Source organism: Mrakia frigida (assembly GCF_051309035.1).
Source record: "Mrakia frigida strain ATCC 22029 unplaced genomic scaffold BDY24scaffold_7, whole genome shotgun sequence".
Taxonomy (NCBI): Eukaryota; Fungi; Basidiomycota; class Tremellomycetes; order Cystofilobasidiales; family Mrakiaceae; genus Mrakia; species Mrakia frigida.
In genome coordinates, this window is record NW_027481274.1 from 600,837 (window position 1) to 620,875 (window position 20,039).

Here is a 20,039-nt window from a genome sequence, read left to right on the forward strand (position 1 = left end):
AGTCCAATCTTCTAGAGCAGATGAAAAAATAGAGGAGGAGAGAAGACTCACCTCAGCTCGCTCACGTCGTGTCGTCTCCCTCCCCCCCGTCCCTGAGAACCAGCTCCAGAAGCTTTGGCTTCACTTCCAGCACCACCGGAATTTCTGAACGGAGCTGAATTGCGCACTTGAAGTAGCGAAGATTGGGTAGGAGAGTGAACGTCGCAGGATCCCAAACGACGTCGTCGTCGTTGATCTCGAGCGAGACGATCCGTTGTCCGAGGTGAGGAAACTCTTCGAGAGTGTAGAGAAGCATAGAAGTTTTGCGAGGGTCGAACAGGGATATGGAGGAGTAGAGCATGGGTTAGACGATGTCCTGGGAGGGGAAGAAGAGAGGGGAGACAAAGAAGCGCCGAGGTCAGCATTGGGCTGAAAGGAGATCGGGTCAGAGGAAGGTGTCGAGCTCACCTTCCAGTCACGGCAAACGAGCGAGAGGTTGATGAGCGTTCTGGGCTGAGTCTGATCTTGGTGATATTCTTCGAGACGGCGGCGACGACCTGCTCCGAGTTCGAGGAGGATCAGGCGTTGAACGTCTAAGGGGAGTCGAAGTCTGAAGGAAGGAAGCGTTCGGAAAGTCAGCTCGCCGTTGAAAGTTTTCTCGCTCGAAAGATCTGAGTACTGAGTAGTCTCCTAGAGACATGAAAGAGGAGAAAGTCTCACCGCTTGATCATGGAAGGAGGGGAGGACAGCGATGGTTGGAGGAGAAGGAGCATTCGAAGTTGAGCTCGGCGAGAAATCAAAGATCGAGACGCGCCTTCTTTTGCTTCCTCAGCCTCAACGAAGATAGATTTTCGATCTGAGAAAATTTGAGTCTTGATCTTGATATTCTCGCTACTCAAAGTCTGAGACAAAAATATCTACGATAACCGAACAGCTCTCGCTTCGGCTGCGGTTGAGCGAGCTCGTCGACTCGCCATCTTTGACCGACCTTCTCCTTCCCTTCGACGTCCATCCTCTCTTCCTCTCCCTCCTCCCTTTAAGCGTCCCCTCTCCCGTCCATCCATCCCTTCCCCAATCTATTAGAATCATGTCGTCGATCCCTCTGTCTCCTCCTCCCTCCAGCCCAGCTTCCGTGAAGCGGCCCATCGAATCCTCCTCCTCCTCGTCGGCTTCCTCCCCTTCCCTTCCTTCTCCCTCGACCACTCCTCGAAAGAAGCAGAGACTTCAAGAAGGGTGAGCTTAGCCTTTACTTTATATACAAGAGTGTATGCTGATCTGTATACCTTTTTTCCTTCCAGCCCTCGAAACTCTGCTCTTCCTACTCCTTCGCCTCAGAAGAACTCGCCCTTCCCTCCTTCAGCTCTCTCGTCCTCAGTCTTCCCCTCTACCTCAGCACACAAACGAGTCACTTTCGATCCATCCCTCCCACCTCTCCCTCCTCACACTCCTACAACTCCCAACTCAAAATTTCCCTCTTCTTCAACGTCCAACTTCCTCTACCCTCCCTCGACTTCGAGCTCACCTTCCGCCTCGCTCCCTCCCGCTCTTCACTCCCTCTTCCTCCTCCATACATCCCTCTCGGTCACCCTCTCCCTCCATCTCGCCACTCATCCTCCAGTCCTCCCTCCTCGGACGTCCTTCCAGAAGTTACAGGATCCCTTCGGTTACGACGAGGAGGAGATCGTCCTCGAAAAGGTCGCCAACTTCGAAGGAGCGAGCGGAATCCGGGAGGTCGTCGAAAACGGAGCTGGAAGGAAATTCGCTCTCGAGGATCTCAGGAGGTTGACCTGGTTGTACGAGTGGGATGGACAGGATCTCCCTACTTCGACTTCGAGATCTCTCTCTACTCTCACTCCTGGACCCTCTTCGTCGGCGTCTCCCTCGAAACCCTCCTCGTCTTCAACCACCCTCCCGTCCCTCCTCTCCCTCTCCCTCGCTCCCACCCGAACCCTTTCCAAGCAAACTCGACAACCTACCAACACCTACGCCTTCAACCTCGCCGTCAAGCACTCTGCTCACATGGGAGGAGTCATCGGAGCCATCGGACGTTGGTCGTCGAAGCAGGACGAACGGACGAAGGAGGTTCGAAGGAGGTTGGATCGATGGGTCGAGCTCTGTCGGGAAGAGGAGCTCGAGTTCGGAGACGAAGGGGATCTGCCTTCTGCGAAGGTGGTCAAGAATCTCCCGATGAAGGTCTTGCAGCCGTTGCCCGGAGCATCGGCTGGGCTGGGAATGGGAGGGAGGAGTGCGGCCGTCTCCTTGGGAAACCCTCCTGCTTCGACGATGAGGAAGAGTCTCCTTCCTGGCGCCAACCTCAACTCATCCCTATCTCCCGGTCGAGTTCTCTTCCCTGGCCCCTCCACCTCGACCGGTACTCCTCCTCCCACAACTCCCACCAAAGGCGCGTCGTCGTCCTCCCTGTCGGTCACTGCCCGTCGACAAGCTCTTCACGATCGGATCGCAGCTAAGGCTTCCTCATCGTCGAGCGGAGGGTTCCTTTCTACGCCTGCAGGACTGGGGGACGCCTTCATCGATGCTTCGGTTCAGAAGGGAAGGGCTGGAAGGAAGTTGATGGACCGGGACGAGCTCAAGAGGAGGAGCATCCTCAGTCGGTTGGGAGGCGTGGCTGAGGCCGTCTTCATGTGAGTCTCTGTTATCATTGAGCCTTCGAAGCCGCTTTCGACGCGTACTGACCTCTTCTTACTTCTTCTCTCGCTCCTATCAGGCTCTTCACCGCTCCTCCGTCGACTCTCATCACTCCAGCCTCACCCAGCTCCTCCTCTTCAGCGAAACGACGGGCCATCCCTCTCGAAGAAGTCGCCAACGTCGTCGTCAAGTCTTCCAAGGTCGAGATCTCTTTCGGTTCGTTCTCATTCCTCCCTCTTTCCCTTCTCTCCGCTCGTCCGTCCTTCCTCGTCCTGACGACGCGTCTTCCTCTTTTCCTTCTTTCTCGTTTCTTACAACAGCCGAAGCCATCCAATCTCTCCATCTCCTCATTTCCCTTTGCCCCTTCTTTCTCCGATCCCTCAACCTCAACGGAGAAGAATACATCGAGATGCCTGCCTCCTCCTCAGCCACCCTCGCTCCTCCCTCGCCCGGACGTCAAATCGGTGCGATGGGAGGACCAGCGAGTCCCGGGAAGGTGCTTGGACGAGGGGTGGGTGGACTGAGAGAGGTCAGAGAGAGGATTAAGAGGGAGTTGGGAGAGTAAGAGGAGGGAGGGAGAGTAAGAGGAGGGAGGGACCGGTTTTCTCTTCTCGTCTTTCGATTTGTGCTCTCGTGTCTTTGAGCTGTTTGAAGTAGATCTCTCAGACTGCTTGTATTTGTGTTTGATACCTTACCTTAATGCCTATCTCGCTGCGTTGTTCAAGTGATACCCTACTTCAGCGGTCTGTGCTCGACGTTCGTTTGTTTCTCGGTTTGTTTTGATCTCGATGATTTTTCCTGCCTTAACCAAAGGAGGTGAGGCTGGAGGGTGTACAGACCTGAACCTGGACCATGGCTTTCGAGGGAATCAGATGGGTGAGGATGAGGCGGAGGGTTCCATCTCTCGAGGAGAGGGGAGAAAGAACGAAACAGGAGCGACGCGTCTCGAAGTGTCCTGTTTTCGTCTCTCCAAACCAGCTCGACCCGGATTAATAACGATGCTATCATGTAAAGGTTCATGGAGAGTTTTAAAAGGTCCCGTCTGAAGATCCAAACGACGAGGAGAGAATCAGTTCGGAACGCGTGAAGCATGAAAAGAACAGCGACACGCGAGGTTCTTGTACCCTTCGAAAGACTCTGGCTGAGTTTTCTTCCCTATCATGAGTCACGACACTATGGGAAAAAGCTTGTGTACCTGTATCATCACCCTCGTAGACTGGAGGCAGCACGAAGCAAGAACCACGTCGCGTCGTCCTCGAAGTCGAGCCCCCTCTTCCCTTTCAAGCAAGCAAGAGACGGAGGAAAAATGAGTAGCATCGTAAATGAAGAACGAGAAGGAGATGAATCATAAGGGAGAACCGAGAAAGAGACCAAGAAAAGAAGAATGAAAGGAACGAGAAGTCGAGAATCCGAGACCGATCTCAAACAGCGAGGACGCTCTTCCCTCCGTCAACCGTCAACCTCTTCCTCCCCTTCACCAGCATCCAGCCCCTCCCAAGCTGGCCGACCTTCCCCTTCTTCGCCTCGGCGTCTCCAGCGAGAGAGGAAGAGCTCGACTCTCCTGTTCCGTCCTCGTCAGGCTCTGGAGTTCGAATCCCTCCAGTCCCGTTGATCGTGTCGTCCGATGCTGAGAGCTTCCCAAGGGCAGCGGGACAGATGACGATCGAGTTTCCAGTCTGGTGAGAAACAGGCGAAGACGAGCGTCAGTTAAACTTCAGCATCGTTCGGTCGAAGACGAGGCTGCACGAACCTTGAGCGTGACTACCCTGTCGAACGCGTCTCCGTCGAGTTCTGAACCGAGGTGATGAGTGAGGTGCTTCCACCACGCTGAGGAGCTGAAACGATGGAGGATGATGATGGAGGTGAGAGAGAGAAGAGCCGGAGCTACGACGGTTGGTTCTTGAGTGGCGAGAACGACTCTGAGAGTGAGAGGAGAGAGCGGGAAGGTCAGGAGGAGGGGAGGGAGAAGAAAGAAACGAGACGGACCTCATTCCAACTGCCGAAGGAAGATCGCGAATGAGTCAGCATCTGGAGTGGATAGTGAGGAAAAGGGATGTGTACTGACGATGTCGTTGTTGTCGAACAACGGAGAGAAGCGACTGCGTCAAACGCGCTGATCCTGAGCTGCCGAGGGCGGCCATGTACTGTTTTCAACAGGGGAGTATCAGCTTGATGCTCGCAGGATGGAGGGTAGTCCGTTTCCTACCTTGTGTGCCTCGTCGAGAAGGAGGACCTGGGGAAGAAAGGAGGAGTGAGCACGACAACAATTGAGTGAAAAGGAAGACGTCGACGCGACGAACCTTTCCAGCTCCGCTGACCTTCGCTCGAACGAACTGGGTCAGGCAGATATCAAAGAGAGAGCAAGCTTGAGACGCATCAATGAAGGGGTCAGACCTGAGTCGAAAACGAGCGAAAGAGGAGTCAGCATCATCTCGAGAAAGAAGAGAAAGAAAGGGGAGAAGCCCAGCTCACAGGTCGACGATCGTGAGTTGTCCCTTGACGTAACGATCCTTCCCTCGAGAGACTCGCTGAGCTTGTTGGCAGGCGTGGCTCTTAGGAGGAGCTCGAGTGTCGAGGAAGCTGTCGAGCAGGGCCCTGAGGGAGAGAAAGAGGGAGAAAGACCGAGGAAGTGAGTACGAATCAAAGTCGAACGAGAAAGAGAACGAGGGACGAGCGTTGCTCACATTCGTTGTTCGAGACTCGCAACCCTGCGATAAGGAAAAAAAAGAGCGGCTCAGCTGATGACCTGTAGACACAAGACCGAAGAAGTACTGACTGAGCGGGGTTCATCACGACCTTTCTTTCCTCGAGCTCATTCAAGAATCGCTGATAGGTGAAGTCTTCACCGAGGTTGAGCAGGATGTTCTTGACGGTGGTGATGTATAGAGGAGGTTCTCCAGTTCCGATTCCAAGCCTGAAGAAGCGAGACGACGGTCAGCTTGAGACGTTTTGCCTTCGATTCACGAGACGCGTCGTCGGACTCACATGGCCAGGATCGATTTGGAAGTGAGCTCGTTTTCGGAGAGGTACAAAGGGTAGACTTGGACTTTGGGAAGCTCTCGGTTGTAGACTGAAAGGGCGGACGAAAGAAAGGCGAGACTCAAGTCAGATCGGAACGACGCGTCGATCTCGAGGGAGAAACAGAGCTCACCAGTCCTCATGGTCACGAATGACGCCGGCGAAACGTCTGGATAGAAGTGTGAGATTCAGCTAAGAATTTAGGGCCCTCAAGACAGGCGAAAGAATGGGAGAATGCTCACAAACGACGACTCGAGGAACGACGACCGTAGCATCGTCGCAGGACGCGATGAACGCAGCCTCGCACGGCTGACTCGAGTCTCCTCCCTCTCCGAAGTGGAAGACGGATCCAGCAAGAGGTTCTTGAAGCTGACCGAGACTGTCGTCCTGGATGAACATCGTTTCGAGCAGAAGAGAGACCGAATGACTCTTGATGAAACGAGAAGGGGGGGGTCAGCGGAGAGAGAGCTCAGTCGGAGCGGATCAAAGAAAACTGCTAGCTCACTTTCCCGCTACCTTGGACCTGGAAAGGAGAAGCAGGGGTCAAACCGCGTTTCAAGAATTTCGCGATAGAAGGATGGAGAAGAAATGAAAAGAACGAACTCCACAGATCACCGTCGACAGAGGAGCGTTGGTGTTGAAGTGCAGTCGAGGATCGTCAGGCTTGATGTTGTGAGTTCGAGAGCTGTAAGGAAAAGAGCACAGATAATGATGAGGTCAGGTTCAATCTAAGCAAAGAAGGGCGAGCTCGAAGTAAAGAAGAGCGAGCTCAGAGAAGGACGAACTGAGTCTCGAGCAATCGTCCGAATACTCCGTGCTGAGGGAAGTCCTTCTCTCGAGTGACGAGATCGAAGGTGTCGAGAGCGTCTTGGGAGAACATGGGAGCAGTGACGATTTCTGAAGGGGGGAGGGAGGTGAAAGGGAAGGACTGGTTAGCTCGAAGACACCTCGATGGAGAGAAGCAGTGGCAGATCTCACCATGATGGCCACAAGCTTCGTTCGAGTCGTCGTCGTCTCCGAGGAGGTCCATGGTAGTCTTCTTCTTCATCCTCTGAGGTGGTTGGGTGGCGGGGAGGAAAGCGTTGGAGCGAGACGAAGGGGCGTACGGGTTGGGTTGGGATGTCGAGGCAGAAGGAGGAGGCGTTGCTGGTGTGGTGGAGAAACCGAAGGAGGAGGTTGAGGGAGATGGTGCGACGTGGTTGTAGTTAGAGGAGAAGCTTGGAAGTTGGGTTTTCGGAGGCGGAGCTGAAGGAGATGGAAGAGAAGGACGGAGTTGAAACGCGTCGGACCAAAGATTAGCCTCGTCTGCCCTTCCTCGAAGCTCGAAAGACGATCAGAAACCAACCTTTCCGTTCTTGATATTCCTTCAGTCTCGATTCCTGATTCAAAACGGAACGATACGATCAGGGTCAGCGAGAGGGACGGGAGAGAACGAGAAGAGCGACGCGGGTCGAGACTATCCACCTCAGGACTCGTGTCGCCTGTAAAGTCCGTAGCGAAAGTTTCTCCTTCCTCCGGCGAACGGGTGACGTATGCCTTGGAAGCAGTAGGTTTTGCCGGTGAGGTGTTACACCCACCGAAGGCTGTGAAGAGAAGAAGAGACGTCAGTCAACTTGAGGACGCGTCCTCGCTTCGAAAGAAAGGGACGTACCGCCGGGGCTGAAGACGAAGGACTTGAACGCCGAAAGAGAAGAAGCAGGCACTGAAGTTCCAGAAGTTGAAGTTGAAGCGGAAAAAGTAGCGGCAGCAGCTGTGAGCATCGAGGAGAAAGAAGCGGGTGTCAGAGTCGATTGCCAGCCGGAGCAAGCGAGGACGTACCTCTCCCTTCCTGAGAGTCCTTCACTCTCGATGCCTACTCAGAAAAGAAAGTGAACGCAAGTGTCAGCGGGACCCGAAGGGTTTCTTACATCGAGAGACTCACCTCAGGACTCAGACCGTTGGCGAAAACAGTCGCAAAAATAGCGCCTTCTTCTTTGGGTGGCAAAGGAGCGAAGGCGTTCGTTGTTGGTGTAGCGAGTTTGGTCGGAGATACTTGAGGGCCGCCGAAAGCTGCAACGAGCGGGGAATAGATGAGAAGCGACGGTCAGCTTCCTGCGACGCGTCGTTCTCGAGTCGAGAGATCGGAGGAGAACTCACCGTCGAAGCTGAACTTGAATGATTTGAACGCAGAGGGTTTAGGAACCGTTGTAGATGCGACTGCTACTCCTGTCGATGCCGCTGACGTCAAGGAGGACGGTGCTTCGGTGACGGGCGTGGAGGAGAGAAGAGCAGCCGTCGAGTCGGTCGTTTGAGGAGCAATGGATGACCTGCAACGAGGAAGGAGACGATATCGTAGCAGTCTAGTTAGTTTCCCATCGACTGATCGTTTCTGGCTTCGATCAGCGAGACGTTGGGTCTTTGAAACTCACGAGGAATCTACTTCAACGGGAGAGGGACGTGCTTCAGCCCTCCCCTCCTCTTCCTTCCCGCCCTCCGTCTCCTCACCCACCAGACCCTTCTCAACAACAGTCAGCCGCTCCAGCTCCGTCTCTACCTCTGCAACCTTGACCCTAAACTGCCCAACAGGATCCACCTCGTCCTCCTTGTAAACGATTCCTCCTCGTTCGCTTCCTTCGTCCAAGTCCTCTCCTGTTCGCTTCGTTCTCTTCCCTCCGCTCTCTCCCAGTTCCGACGTAGAGGCCTTGGATTCTTGAACCTTGCTGGTCGAGGTCGGGGAGGTGGGGATGAACATCAAGGGCGTGCTCGACGGAGGAGACGAGGCTGAAAGGGAGGAGGGTGCAGATGAAAGGGAGGAGGTGGGGTTGTTGATCGTTAGACGAGCTGGAGCGGAAGAGGAGGACGAGGGGGACTTGGTGAGGGTAAAGAGGGAGCTGGTCCCAACGAGATCGAGCGTGAGAGAGCAGGGTAGGGTCAGCTCGAGCGAACGAAGAAGAGGGTCGGAGAAGGACGAGCTCACTGTTTGGTTGAGGTTGAGCTTCTGGGAGGACCGCCGAACCTGAGCATTGGTAGGACTGGAGAGGAAACCTGAGAGTAGCAAAAAGGAAGCGCCGAGTCAGCGAGAGGGCGAAGCAGGCAAGGAGGAGAGCAGACGGGAAGGAGGGCTGAAGCTCACCGACGTTGAGCTTGAACTTTTCGTTCCATCCTTCTTGGGTTCGGGCGAGACGAGGGCGGGGAAGACGGAGCGAGTTGAAGTTGAAGGTGAGGACGACGAGTCTGAGGATATAGTAGGAGGGACCATCGTTCTCCAAAGAAAGAAAACAGTGAGAAGGGAGAGGAGGTGGAGACGGAAGGGTCGAGCTCATCAAGGAGGGCGGAGGCAAACTCTTCCCTTTCAGCCCGTTTCATCTCTCAAATTATCGACTCTGGTACTTCCGTTCGATATTCAGCCAGGGATTCAACGAGATGCATACTTAAAAACGAGCTTTTTTTTGATCCTTGCCGCCCTCGAGATGGCCTCCAAGAACAAAAACAGCTCGAGCTCAACCTTTCTTCCTTCCCTCTCTGCCCCTCCCCCCCAGTCGACACGTCCCTACCTTCGCCTCTGCTGTTTCTTCACATTGAATGTTACCTCACGATCCTCATCGTCCTTCATCTACCGGATTTGAGCCAAAACCAAGCCGAAAGGTCAAAGTGAAGGTCAGTTCGCCGATTCTGCAATCAGTCAGCAAGGACGAAAAGGTGATCCAGACTGGAGGTCAGTTCTCATCTTCCTCCCAAACCAAATCCTTCTCCTTCCCTCCCAAAGTCCCCCTTCTTTTCCTCTACACACTCTACACTCGCCATGTCACCTTCCAACACGAAACTCGCCATCTTCCCAGCTTCCGGAGCTCTTGGAACGGCGACTCTTCAGCATCTCCTCAAACCGAACCAAGCTCGTCCAGAGGACGTCGTTCTCGTCGCTCGATCTCCAGAGAAGCTCGCCAGCTACCAGAAACTCGGAGTAGACGTTCGACAGGCCGACTACGACGATGCTTCGACTCTCGTTCACGCTTTCGATGGAGTCAAGATCCTCAATCTCATCTCGTACGCTTCCATTCAGCACGAGCATCGGTTCAACGTGAGCTCGACTTTCCTCCCTTTCTTCCCTCCCTCTCTCCCTTTCTTCTTCCTTCTCTCCCTCAAACTTCCGCTCACCTTCTCTCCCTTTTATTCCTATCTCTCTATTTCCAGGTCCACAAACTCGCCATCGACTCTGCCATCTCCTCCGGCGTGTCCCACATTATCTACTCCTCCCTCGCCTTCGCCGGTCCTCCCACCTCAACCACCACCGTCGCTCAAGTCATGCTCGCTCACCTCCAAACCGAAGCCTACCTCTCCACGATCCACTCTCAAAACCCTACCACCTTCACTTACAGCATCTTCCGACAAGGGATCTACGCGGAGAGTTTCCCAATCTACACTGCGTTCTTCGATCTCAAGAACCCGAGGGGAGAGAGGGGAGATGGGAAGGTCAGGATTCCTCACGATGGGGAAGGGCCGGGAGGGATGGCTTGGGTCAAGAGGGATGAGTTGGGGGAGGGGACCGCGAAGCTTTTGCTGGAGGCGTTCAACTATCACAACAACAAACGCGTCGACTCGCCGCTGCCCTTCTTCTTCAACTCAACCCTCCTCCTCTCGGGACCCAAATCCTACACTCTCGCTCAAACTGTATCCATTCTCGCCAACGCCGGCAGTCTACCTTCGTCCTCATCCGGTCAGGAAGAGCCGGTCCAGATCGAACAAGTCTCCATCGAGGAATACGCGTCGCAACCGATCGTTCAAAACAGTCTGGATTACGGAGGAGGAACGATCTGGCCTGCCCTTTGGGCTACTGCCTTCGAGGGGATCAGGAGAGGGGAGGCTGGGTTTGTGACGGGGACGTTGGAGAGTGTGTTGGGGAGGAAGTGCGAGGCGTTTGAGGTTACGGTTGGGAAGATGGCTAGGCTGGGGAGGGAGGAGGGGAAGTAGAGTTGTCTGTAACGTTGGATCGTAAGGACTATTTGTTGTGAAATTGGTTCTCTGAAAGTTTAGTGGGAGGGAAGAGCAGAAGAGGGGCAGCTGGAGAAAAGAGGGGACGCGTCGCCGGATGAAACGTGAGACAAGCCGACCTTTTTTTCTGAGGTTGTTGATCGTGCTTCCCAGAAGCACGGGCGTGTTTTCAACCTGCTGTTGTTTACTCTGATGCGCAAATGGAAAGCAGAGGAACGGGATCAAGGCGGGAACGAAAACAAAGAGAGGCAGACGAGCCGCGGAAGAGACTCGACGCGTCGTTCTCCTCTGCTTCCCCATCCTGAAAACCTGCACCACGACTCTCAAGCTGTCCTTATACCACTCCTTTACGTCTAAAGATCTAAGCACGATACACTTTATTCTCTACTGACTTTTCCGCATGACGAATCCGTCTTCCTCATTGCAAGCAGCTGCGAGCTCTCTCGCTGTCCTCCTCCCACACCACCATCATCTCCCCCTTCTTTATGAGGTTCCCTTCCTCGCTCGCCTCCTTACTCCTCCTCGCAGGAGGAGGGTTCGTCACCGCTCAAAAACCTCAATCTACAGTGACGAGGTTCGCTCATTTACCCTCCAAGATATACTACTTTGACGACACGTCGGTGAGTTTGACGGCTCCCTCTCCTTCTCTCGCCTTGCTGGCTTCCCTTGAGCTTCGAAAGCTGACTTCGAGCTCGTTGTTCTGTTTGCTATTACGCAGTCTGTTATATACCACGATCCTCTCTCACAGAACATCCATCGGAGTGGGGATGAAGGGAAGGAGTGGAAGCTCGTTGATGGCATTCCGGAAGGAGAAGCAGCTCAGCTCGTGGAACATCCTACAGACAACCAAGTCGTGAGTAGAATCGTCTCGACACTGGTGCTATGATGTGGAAGGAGGGAAGCTCAGTTGAGAGGTGGAATTGAAGAGAGAGAAGGGACGGAGGAGGGTCCGAAGGGGGAGAAGGAAGGGGAGGAGGAGAGGGAGGAGAGCTCGCTTGACCAGCCAGCTCAAACGGACCCATTCGTGGCAGTTTCCTCGAACCTCATCGAGCTCTCAGTCTCGATAGAAAAGGAGCAATAAAAGCTTATCTTCTTCCGAGATCATCAGCTCAAGGAAATCTTTCTCGTCCCTTGTCGACTCGATCTAATCTCTCACCCGCGTCCTTCTTCCCTCCTCCTCCAGGCCTTCGTTCTTACTCGCTCCAAAACCCACTACGCTACCTACAACCAGGGAGTGACCTGGCAGAAGTTCGATGTACCAGCTGAAGCGAGTCTAGGAGGTCCTCCCATGTCGTTCCATGCTACCGAGAAGGGTGAGTCGAAGCTTCATCTCCTGCCTTCCCTCGTCTCGACGAAGGGAGCTCGTGCTGACTCGATTTCGCTTCATTTTGCTTCCGTCTGCGTTCCTGGATGTACAGGCTGGATCTTGTACCAAGGAACGATCTGTGAAGATACTGGAACCGGTCGATGGGGATCTGGAAAGAGTTGTTGGGACGAGGTGAGCTCGAGTCCTTCCTTCCGTTCTCTTCCCTCCCGTCTCCCGCTAACCAACCCTCACTTCTTCCTCGATTGTCTTCATTCGCCAGACCTACGCCACCAAAGATGCCTTCCGAACTCCTTCCTTCCTTCTCCTCTCCCAAACCAACCAATGTCTCTTCGCACACGGATCCAAAGACTTCGTCTCCCCTTCTCCCTCGGAAACCTCCTCCCTCATCTTCTGCATCGCCTTCGACCAGTCCACCAAAGCTGGAGACGCGCACTCTTTGCTCGAATCGAGACTCTACAGCTCCAAGGACTGGTTCGAGAAGGATAACACCGTGGTGGATCTGGGGATCGGGAAGAGAGCCAGAGGGTTGGTTGGGTTGGGAGTGGTGAGCAAGTTTGTGGTTGCTGCTTTGAAGGCGGATTTGGTGGAAGGTGGAGGAGGGAGTGGAGGAGCGGGTGGAGATCCGATGCATCTTTATGGTGAGTTTGTTTGGGATGGAGTGTGGGATGGGAGGGAAGGGGAGGTGGAACGCTGACCTTCGACGCGCCTCGTTTTCCTTTCCTTCGTTTCCAGTCACCGTCGACGGAAAGGAGTGGAACCTCGCCAAGTTCCCTCACTCGTCTATTCCCTCTCTCAAGGAGAACGCCTACGTAAGTCCCACCTCGGCACCCTCTCATCTTTCCTTCACTCATCAACTCCACCTCTACCTCTCCCGCCCGTCCCGTCGCAGACCATCGTGGAATCCACCACTCACTCCATGGCTATCGACGTCCTCATCCACCCCACCTCCTCGATCGGCGATCTCTTTGTCTCCAACTCTAAAGGGACCGAGTTCGTCATCTCCCTTCAGGATACCAACCGAAACTCGAGAGGAATCGTCGATTTCGAGAACCTCGTCGGACTCGATGGGATTGGAGTCGCGAATCAGGTTGCCAACAGGGAGGAGGTGGTGGGATGGGGGAAGGAGAAGCAGATTAGGAGTGTGATTACTTACGATGATGGTGAGTTTGGACCGTTTTGATGAAGGAGGGAGGGATGGAAAGGAGGAGGAGGGAGGAGCTCGAGCTGACCTGACTTTCACTCCTTTCTGTTTGCTTCTCAGGTCGAACCTGGAACCGAATCAAAGCTCCTGCGAAGAAGACGAACGGAGATAGTTACTCGTGCGATGTCAACTCTGAGGTTCGTTGTGCTTCCGTCCTCCGTCTCTTCGACGCGTCCTGACTTTCCCTCCTCTCGATCAACAGGGCTGCTCTCTCCACCTGCACTCCGTCTCGACTCCTCATAACTACGGCAAAGTCTTCTCGTCGACGGCTCCTGGTTTCGTCATGGGTGTTGGATCAGTCGGAGCTTAGTGAGTCGAATCATCGCGCCCTTTCCGTCCCCCTCCTCTCCTCGATCTGACCCTCTCTCGGCCCTCCCGCCCCTCTTCATCGTACAGCCTTCTCCCCTACGAGGACTGCGACACTTTCGTCTCGACCGACGCTGGAGTCACCTGGTCCATGGCCTTCGAGGATGCTAGCAAGTACGAGTTCGGAGATCAGGGATCGATTTTGGTCGCCGTCAACGACGAAGAGCCTACCGACTTCGTTTCCTACTCGAGGAACGCTGGAAAGACCTGGTTAGTCTCCAACATCAGCCCTCTTCGTTCCTATTGACTCCCCCAGCCTTCGCATCGAGAAATCGGCGCCCGTCTTCCTTTCCTTTGCTCTTGCTGACCTCTCGTCTCCCTCTTTCCCGCTCGTCTTTCGCAGGGAGAAGTACAACTTTGGAACCAAGATTCGAGCCTTACTCCTCACCACCATCCCCGACTCGACCTCTCAGAAGTTCATCCTCCTCGGTTCGACCTCCCGGAAGGACGCGGGTTCTCAGGATCGACACGCCGTCGTCTTTCTCGATTTTGCGACGATGCTCACCAGGCAGTGCGGGAAGAACGATTTCGAGAAGTGGTACGCTAGGCCGGAGGGGAGGCAGTGCTTGATGGGCCATAAGGTGAGTCTTTCTCGATTCGAAGGAGCGAGCGCTAGGGGAGGAGGACGAGACGATCTGACGCTTCTGATTCGGTTGGGTTTGGAACAGCAATGGTACCAACGAAAGAAGGCCGATGCGGAGTGCTACGTTGGGAACAAATTCACGGATCCTGTGGGTCAGGAGGAGAACTGCCCTTGTGACGATATCGATTTCGAGTGGTGAGTCGAGCTCGTTCCTCTTCGTTCATCGCTCGTCTCGATCTGACCCTTCCCTCTCTCTGTTTCCCTCCCAATGTTCCCTCTAGTGACTTCAACTACGTCCTCCAAGACGGCGAGTGCGTTCCCAACGGTCCCGAACCCGTTCCCGCTGGGACGTGCGACAAGAACAGCGACAAGTACATGGGATCCTCGGGATATCGACTCATCCCTGGAAACACCTGTGACAAGTCGAGAGGGAAGGCGAAGGATGTCGGAGTTATGAAGGATTGCTCGAAGGGTGAGCTCGAGTCTTCGATTCGAGAGCTTCGTTCGTTCGTTCGTTCGTTCGAGAGCTGACCCGTCTGGCTTGTCGTTTCGTCTCTTTCTCTTCAGCCCAACCTGCTGAGGGAGCTGTTGTTCATCAGACTGTGAGTTTTTCTGACTCTGAAGATACGGAAAACCTTGCCGACTCGACTTCTTCGTTTCTGTAGCACGACTTCGCTACCACTGTCGTTCAACACGTCTACTTCGGCGACTCTCAGGTGAGCTCGACGCGTCTTTCCTTTCGCCTCGTTCTTCTTCGCTCGGACGCTCGAACGCTGACTCCTTCCTTCGCTATCTCGCGTTCAGACCATCCTCGTCCAACTTAGCGACAACACCATCTGGCAGTCCTCGAACGAAGGATTCACCTGGAAGCAACTCTACCCGGCCGAAATGTTCCTCGCTCTCGCCATCCACACCTTCTCCAAAGATCGAGCCTACCTCATCACCGCCAACAGGAAGGTCTACTACACCACCGACACCGGCAAGCAATGGTACAACTTCAACCCTCCCACCGATCCCAACGGTCTCGGAATCCCCATCATCGACTTCCATCCTTCCAAACCCGACTGGCTCATCTGGACTGGCCAGGTCGACTGCACGCCAGGAACCAACCCGAAATGCCACTCTGTCAGCTCGTACACGACCGACAACGGGAGGAAGTGGAAGCAGTTTGAGACGTACGTGAAGACGTGCTCGTGGGCGAGGGACAGGAGGTTGAAGACGGACGAGAGGATGATCCTGTGCGAGACGTTCAAGAAGAAGGAGGGGAGTCAGAGGGAGAAGGGCTACAACCCGATGGAGTTGGTGGCTGGTGGAGGTTACTATACAAAGAAGGAGAAGCTGTTTGAGAGTGTGGTTGGGTTTGCGACGTTCTCGGAGTACTTGATCGTTGCTGAGGTGAGTTCTCCTTGTCTTCCTCACTTCGTTCGAAGACGCGTCCGAGCTGACCTTCTCATTTGTTTTCGGATTCGTCTTTCGATTCGCAGTTGAACGAGCAGAAGGGGACTCTCAACCTTCAAGTTTCCCTCGACGGACTTCACTTCGCTGAGGGACAGTTCCCTCCTGGAATGAGCATCGAGAACAAGGTGAGTCGACGGGTTCCGAGCTTCGAACGAGACGCGTCTGACCCTTCTTCCCGTTGTTCCTCGATCTCTCCACAGGCCTACACCATCCTAGAGAGTAGCACCGACTCGGTCTTCCTCCATGTTACGACGAGTGCGAAGGACGGAGACGAGTACGGATCGCTGTTCAAGGTTCGTCGAGCTCTCCTCGTTGTTCGCCTTTCTACTCGACTCTCGAGCGTCCTCGAGCCGTTGCTGACCCCTTCTTCTCATCTCCCCGTTTCTGTTTCAGTCGAACTCGAACGGAACCGTGAGTTTCTGCACCGTTTCCGTCCCTTGTCCCTCGTCGCGTCGAGCTGAGCTGAACCTCCCTTTGCGCCGACCTTCTTCCATCAGTACTACTCCCTCTCGATCGAGAACGCCAACCGAAACAAACGAGGCTACGTCGATTTCGAGAAGATGATCGGACTCGATGGAATCGCTGTGCTCAACGTTGTCTCGAACCCCGAGGAGGCTGCCGTCAACGGAAGGAAGAAGCTGCAGACGATGATCACTCACAACGATGGTGAGCCTCCAACTCGTTCTTCTCACCTCGGTACCACGCCGAGTACTCTCACTGAATTCTAACTTTTCGTCTTCAGGTGGTTCTTGGAAGCCCATGACTCCCCCTGCGAAGGATTCTCTCGGACAGCCTTACGCCTGCACTTCAACTGTGAGTGGACCCACGTCTTCTCGCTCTTCCGCACTCGCAACCACCTCTCCGAATTGCTGACTTCTCTTCGTTGGCTAATCTCTGCAGTCCTGCGCTCTTCACATCCACGGCTACACTGAACGACGAGATCCCAAGGCGACCTTCTCATCTCCTTCCGCCGTCGGACTCATGATGGCCGTCGGAAACGTTGGAGAGGAGCTTGCTGCTTACACGTCCGTCCACTCTTCTCTTCCTTTCTGTGCCACTAGAGTCTCGGTCGAAAAGATCGCTGACGATGCGCCTTTCTTTCTCCTTCGAGCAGCGACTCCGACACCTTCCTGACTCGAGATGCTGGATTCACCTGGGAGGAGGTACACAAGGACGCTCATCTTTGGGAGTTCGGAGATTACGGATCCATCCTCGTTATCGCCAAGTGAGTAGACTCTCTCCTTTCTCTCCTCGTCCTTCTCGAAACCGACGAAAGCTGACCGACTTTCTCGTCCTTTCACTTCCTTCTCCAGCGACGAAGACGCCACGGATCACGTCCTCTACACAACCGACGAGGGACTCAACTGGAAGGAGTACAACTTTGGAGAGAGGATCTTCGTTCGATCGATTCAAACCGTCCCGAGCGACACAAGTCGGAAGTTCTTGCTCTTTGGAACGAGACCTCAGAAACCCGAGGCGACCGTCAGCATCCATCTTGATTTCTCGGCTCTTACCTCCAAGAAGTGTACGTCTACCGCTCCAGCTGCTTTTCGCCTTTCGAACCTTCTCGTTCACAGGCTGAACTTGATCCTCCTGCTCCTCGCCGACTCCCTCAGGCGAACAAAAGCTCTCGGATCCCAACCACGACGACTTCGAGCTTTGGTCTCCGAGCCAATCTCGAGATGAGACATGTCTCTTTGGTCGACAAGTGGGTTTGGAATCTCTCTTTTCGTCTTCTCGACGAGTCGAGCTCGAACCTGACCTTCGTTTTTTCCTCCCCTTTCCTCAGGTCAAGTATCACCGTCGAATCCGAGATCGGGACTGCTACGTCGGAGAGAGCATCAAGCGTGAAGATCTTATCGTTCGAAACTGCCAATGTGGGCCATCGGACTTCGAGTGGTCCGTTTTCTCGAGTTTAACCTTCCTCGACGCGTCTCCAACCTCGAAGTTGACTCTCCCTTCACCTCCTTCGTCTTCTTCAGCGAGTTCAACTACCACCGAGACGCCGCCGGAAACTGCGTCCTCTTCCCCACCGCCTCAGCTCTCTCTCCTCTCTCGACAGAAGAGGAGCAGTGCCCGACCTCAACCGACGGCTTCTGGTACGAACGAACGAACGTCCGACGGATTCCTTTCTCGTCTTGCGCCGGAGGAAACAGGCCCGATCGAGGGAAGCAACACACCTGTCCTGGAACGTACCAGGGAGCTGAGAAGAGCTCGTTGTTCTGGTGGACGGTATTCCTTGCTCCCTTCGCTTTCGCTGGACTGGGTGGGTTGTGGTGGGTGAAGAAGGGATCGATGGGCGGAGGGTGAGTCGAGCTTCTTTCTCTTCTTCCTTCCCTCTTCTTCGTGCGAGGAACCAAGCTGACTTTCATTTTCTTCCTTCGGTGTTGCAGATCGATTCGATTGGGAGAGCAGAGACCTTTCGGTGGTCCGGACTCAGGACCTTTCGAGGTTCTTGCGTCGATTGTGAGTTCAGCTCTTCTCGACGACTTCTCTCGACCGAACGACCCTTACTTCCCTCATTTTTTCAATTTTTTTTTCTCCTTTCTAGCCCTACTTCCTCATCGGAGCAGCTGGAGCAGGAATCGCTTGGGCTCAGGAGAAGTGGGAGGGGTTCAGCGGGAGCGGGAGGAGAGGAGGGTACAGAACCGTCCAAGTCGACGACGACGCGGAGATTCTGCGTGGGGCTTACGAGGACGATTAGATTAGAGTTGCATATGAAGATACGATCTCGTGCTCTTGTACTAATCGTTGTGGCTGATAGAACGAGAATGAAAACGAAAGGGCAAGGCGAGTCGCGTCGCGTCTCTCTTCGTCTCAACATCCGCTCTCCTTTTGTCATCGGCCTTCGAGCTTGGCCCGTATCGTACAGAATGACCAAAGGAGGAGTTGAAATAGGGATTCGAACTCGGGGTATCAAAAGGAAAAGATGGGGGGAAGCGAGAAGAGGTCGTCGATTTCAATCGAAATTGCTCAACGACGCGTCTCGGTTTGTTTCGATGACTCTCTTGCGTTCTTTCCTTCCCTTCGTTCGGAATTTTCTCGCATCGAAGCCGAGTCGGGTTATAGTAATGTTTGACATCGTTATGAATGCGTATAGAGACGAAGAACGGAAGGCGGAGGGATAATCAAAGGGAGACGACAACCAAAGGGAAGAGCAGGCAACGAACCAAGGACCCAAAAGAACGATGAGAGGTAAAGTAGTAGAGCAAAGAAAAGTCGAAATGATGTACGGAAGTTTGGGTCACCTTCTCAATAGGCAGGAGGAGCGTCTTCCTCCAAATCTCCTTGAGCTCCCGGCCTCGAGCTCCCTCCTGCGTTGATCGGAGACTGGGATGGAGTTGAGCCGAAGGCAAGAGCAAGTCCAGTTCCAGCTTCCAAGGCTTTGATGTTCCTGGTGTGCGACGCTGTAGCGGCGCGGGACTTCTCGTTGGGAAATGAAAAGGGGGACTGAGGAGAGGAGAGGTCGGAACTGTCGTCGCGTCCAGACGAGGTAGCTTGGGAGATCGAAGGAGGGGGTCCAGCGGAGACAGCAGTGTACTAATATTCATGATAGATCGAGATGTGTATCAGCCCGAGAAAGAAAGGTACGAGAGCCGAGGAAGATGATCAAACTCACGGGGTAAGGGTTCAGCGACTGCCCTTCCTGACCTCCCCCGTAGTCGGCGCTTCCATCGTCAGGTCTACGTGATGAAGCCCAAAAGAATCGAAACCATCAGATTCCTACCCCAGTCCACAGCACGAAGCGAACGAAAGGGACTCACTTCTCCAACTCGTCGATAACCAGAGCTCGATCTCCCGTGCCTCCAATTTGCCTCTCCCTCGCCAACCTCCTCGCTTTCAAGAAGAAGAACAATGCAAGGACTAATGCGAGAGCTCCAACGACTCCTCCGACAGCTCCAGCGATGATCCTGTTGAAGAAGAGGAAGAGAGAGGTCGGTTCGAGCTGCCTCGACTGACGAGGGGGTTGGAAAGAAGATGAACGTACGGGGTCAGGTTTTGTTTCGTAGAGCTCGCTTCTCGTATAGCATCCTGAGCTAGGCTTGTAGGGTTGGCGATGGCTGCCGAAACGGAGGCGACGGACGCAGAAGAGATCGACGCGACGGACTGGAGGGAGAGGAGGGAAAGGGAGGGTAAAGCCATCGAAACTGATGCGAGAGAAACGCTCGCAACAGAGGCGATCGAGGAGTGTTCCAGGCGCTTTGATGAGCTGCAGAAGGTGCCAGGGGTTGAAGTAGGGTGTCAGAAAGCGAAAGAAGACGCGAGCAAGTCGAAATCTCGGAGACTTACCAAAAGTCGAGGGTGTCTTGCAAGAACGCGTCAATCCCAATCACCTGTCCATTCATGGTGAGACCAGCCGTGCTGTTTCCAGGCCACTCCTCGTAGACACACCGTGCGCACTTGGGTGAGAAAGAGAGGCGCCACGAGAGCGAAACGGCGATTCAGCGCGACGCGACAAGAAACTAGGCTCGGACTCGAGGGAAAGTCGACGA

At 54.3% G+C, this 20,039-nt stretch overlaps 5 protein-coding genes across 5 annotated transcripts; 3 read left to right on the top strand and 2 right to left on the bottom strand.

Moving 5' to 3' along the window:
• Window positions 1-343: 343 nt before the first annotated feature.
• BDY24DRAFT_413307 (uncharacterized protein) lies at window positions 344-710 on the bottom strand (the record flags this gene model as incomplete). Its single annotated transcript, XM_076643166.1, has 3 exons — window positions 344-355; window positions 448-589; window positions 700-710. The coding sequence occupies 3 exons, from the start codon at window positions 708-710 to the stop codon at window positions 344-346; spliced, it is 165 nt and encodes a 54-aa protein (XP_076498904.1).
• A 356-nt stretch (window positions 711-1,066) lies between these two features.
• Window positions 1,067-3,190, top strand: BDY24DRAFT_413308 (DNA replication factor Cdt1 C-terminal domain-containing protein; the record flags this gene model as incomplete). The annotated part of the gene is made up of 4 exons (XM_076643167.1): window positions 1,067-1,212; window positions 1,278-2,621; window positions 2,705-2,841; window positions 2,946-3,190. The coding sequence occupies 4 exons, from the start codon at window positions 1,067-1,069 to the stop codon at window positions 3,188-3,190; spliced, it is 1,872 nt and encodes a 623-aa protein (XP_076498905.1).
• Window positions 3,191-4,046: 856 nt separating this feature from the next.
• BDY24DRAFT_439605 (uncharacterized protein) lies at window positions 4,047-8,902 on the bottom strand (the record flags this gene model as incomplete). Its single annotated transcript, XM_076644453.1, has 25 exons — window positions 8,756-8,902; window positions 8,600-8,667; window positions 8,052-8,513; window positions 7,780-7,949; window positions 7,565-7,692; window positions 7,462-7,495; window positions 7,295-7,393; window positions 7,108-7,226; window positions 6,989-7,022; window positions 6,622-6,888; window positions 6,429-6,540; window positions 6,247-6,328; window positions 6,149-6,166; window positions 5,886-6,072; window positions 5,777-5,812; window positions 5,611-5,695; window positions 5,402-5,539; window positions 5,310-5,333; window positions 5,098-5,220; window positions 4,926-5,019; window positions 4,832-4,858; window positions 4,691-4,769; window positions 4,612-4,621; window positions 4,376-4,544; window positions 4,047-4,301 (listed from the first exon to the last, which is right to left on the bottom strand). The coding sequence occupies exons 1-25, from the start codon at window positions 8,879-8,881 to the stop codon at window positions 4,047-4,049; spliced, it is 2,946 nt and encodes a 981-aa protein (XP_076498906.1). The 5' UTR covers window positions 8,882-8,902.
• A 522-nt stretch (window positions 8,903-9,424) lies between these two features.
• BDY24DRAFT_337819 (NmrA-like family protein) lies at window positions 9,425-10,590 on the top strand (the record flags this gene model as incomplete). Its single annotated transcript, XM_076637301.1, has 2 exons — window positions 9,425-9,700; window positions 9,814-10,590. The coding sequence occupies 2 exons, from the start codon at window positions 9,425-9,427 to the stop codon at window positions 10,588-10,590; spliced, it is 1,053 nt and encodes a 350-aa protein (XP_076498907.1).
• A 506-nt stretch (window positions 10,591-11,096) lies between these two features.
• On the top strand, window positions 11,097-18,250 carry BDY24DRAFT_337902 (vacuolar protein sorting/targeting protein 10; the record flags this gene model as incomplete). Its single annotated transcript, XM_076637303.1, has 28 exons — window positions 11,097-11,231; window positions 11,330-11,464; window positions 11,795-11,924; window positions 12,030-12,109; window positions 12,198-12,576; window positions 12,671-12,747; window positions 12,828-13,098; window positions 13,200-13,276; window positions 13,342-13,448; window positions 13,536-13,719; window positions 13,853-14,086; window positions 14,174-14,283; window positions 14,370-14,598; window positions 14,754-14,804; window positions 14,893-15,483; window positions 15,573-15,671; window positions 15,747-15,839; window positions 15,940-15,957; window positions 16,044-16,212; window positions 16,289-16,359; window positions 16,447-16,571; window positions 16,661-16,771; window positions 16,860-17,071; window positions 17,163-17,254; window positions 17,336-17,445; window positions 17,529-17,852; window positions 17,940-18,012; window positions 18,098-18,250. 28 exons carry the CDS (start codon window positions 11,097-11,099, stop codon window positions 18,248-18,250), a joined length of 4,440 nt encoding a protein of 1,479 aa, XP_076498908.1.
• Window positions 18,251-20,039: the final 1,789 nt, after the last annotated feature.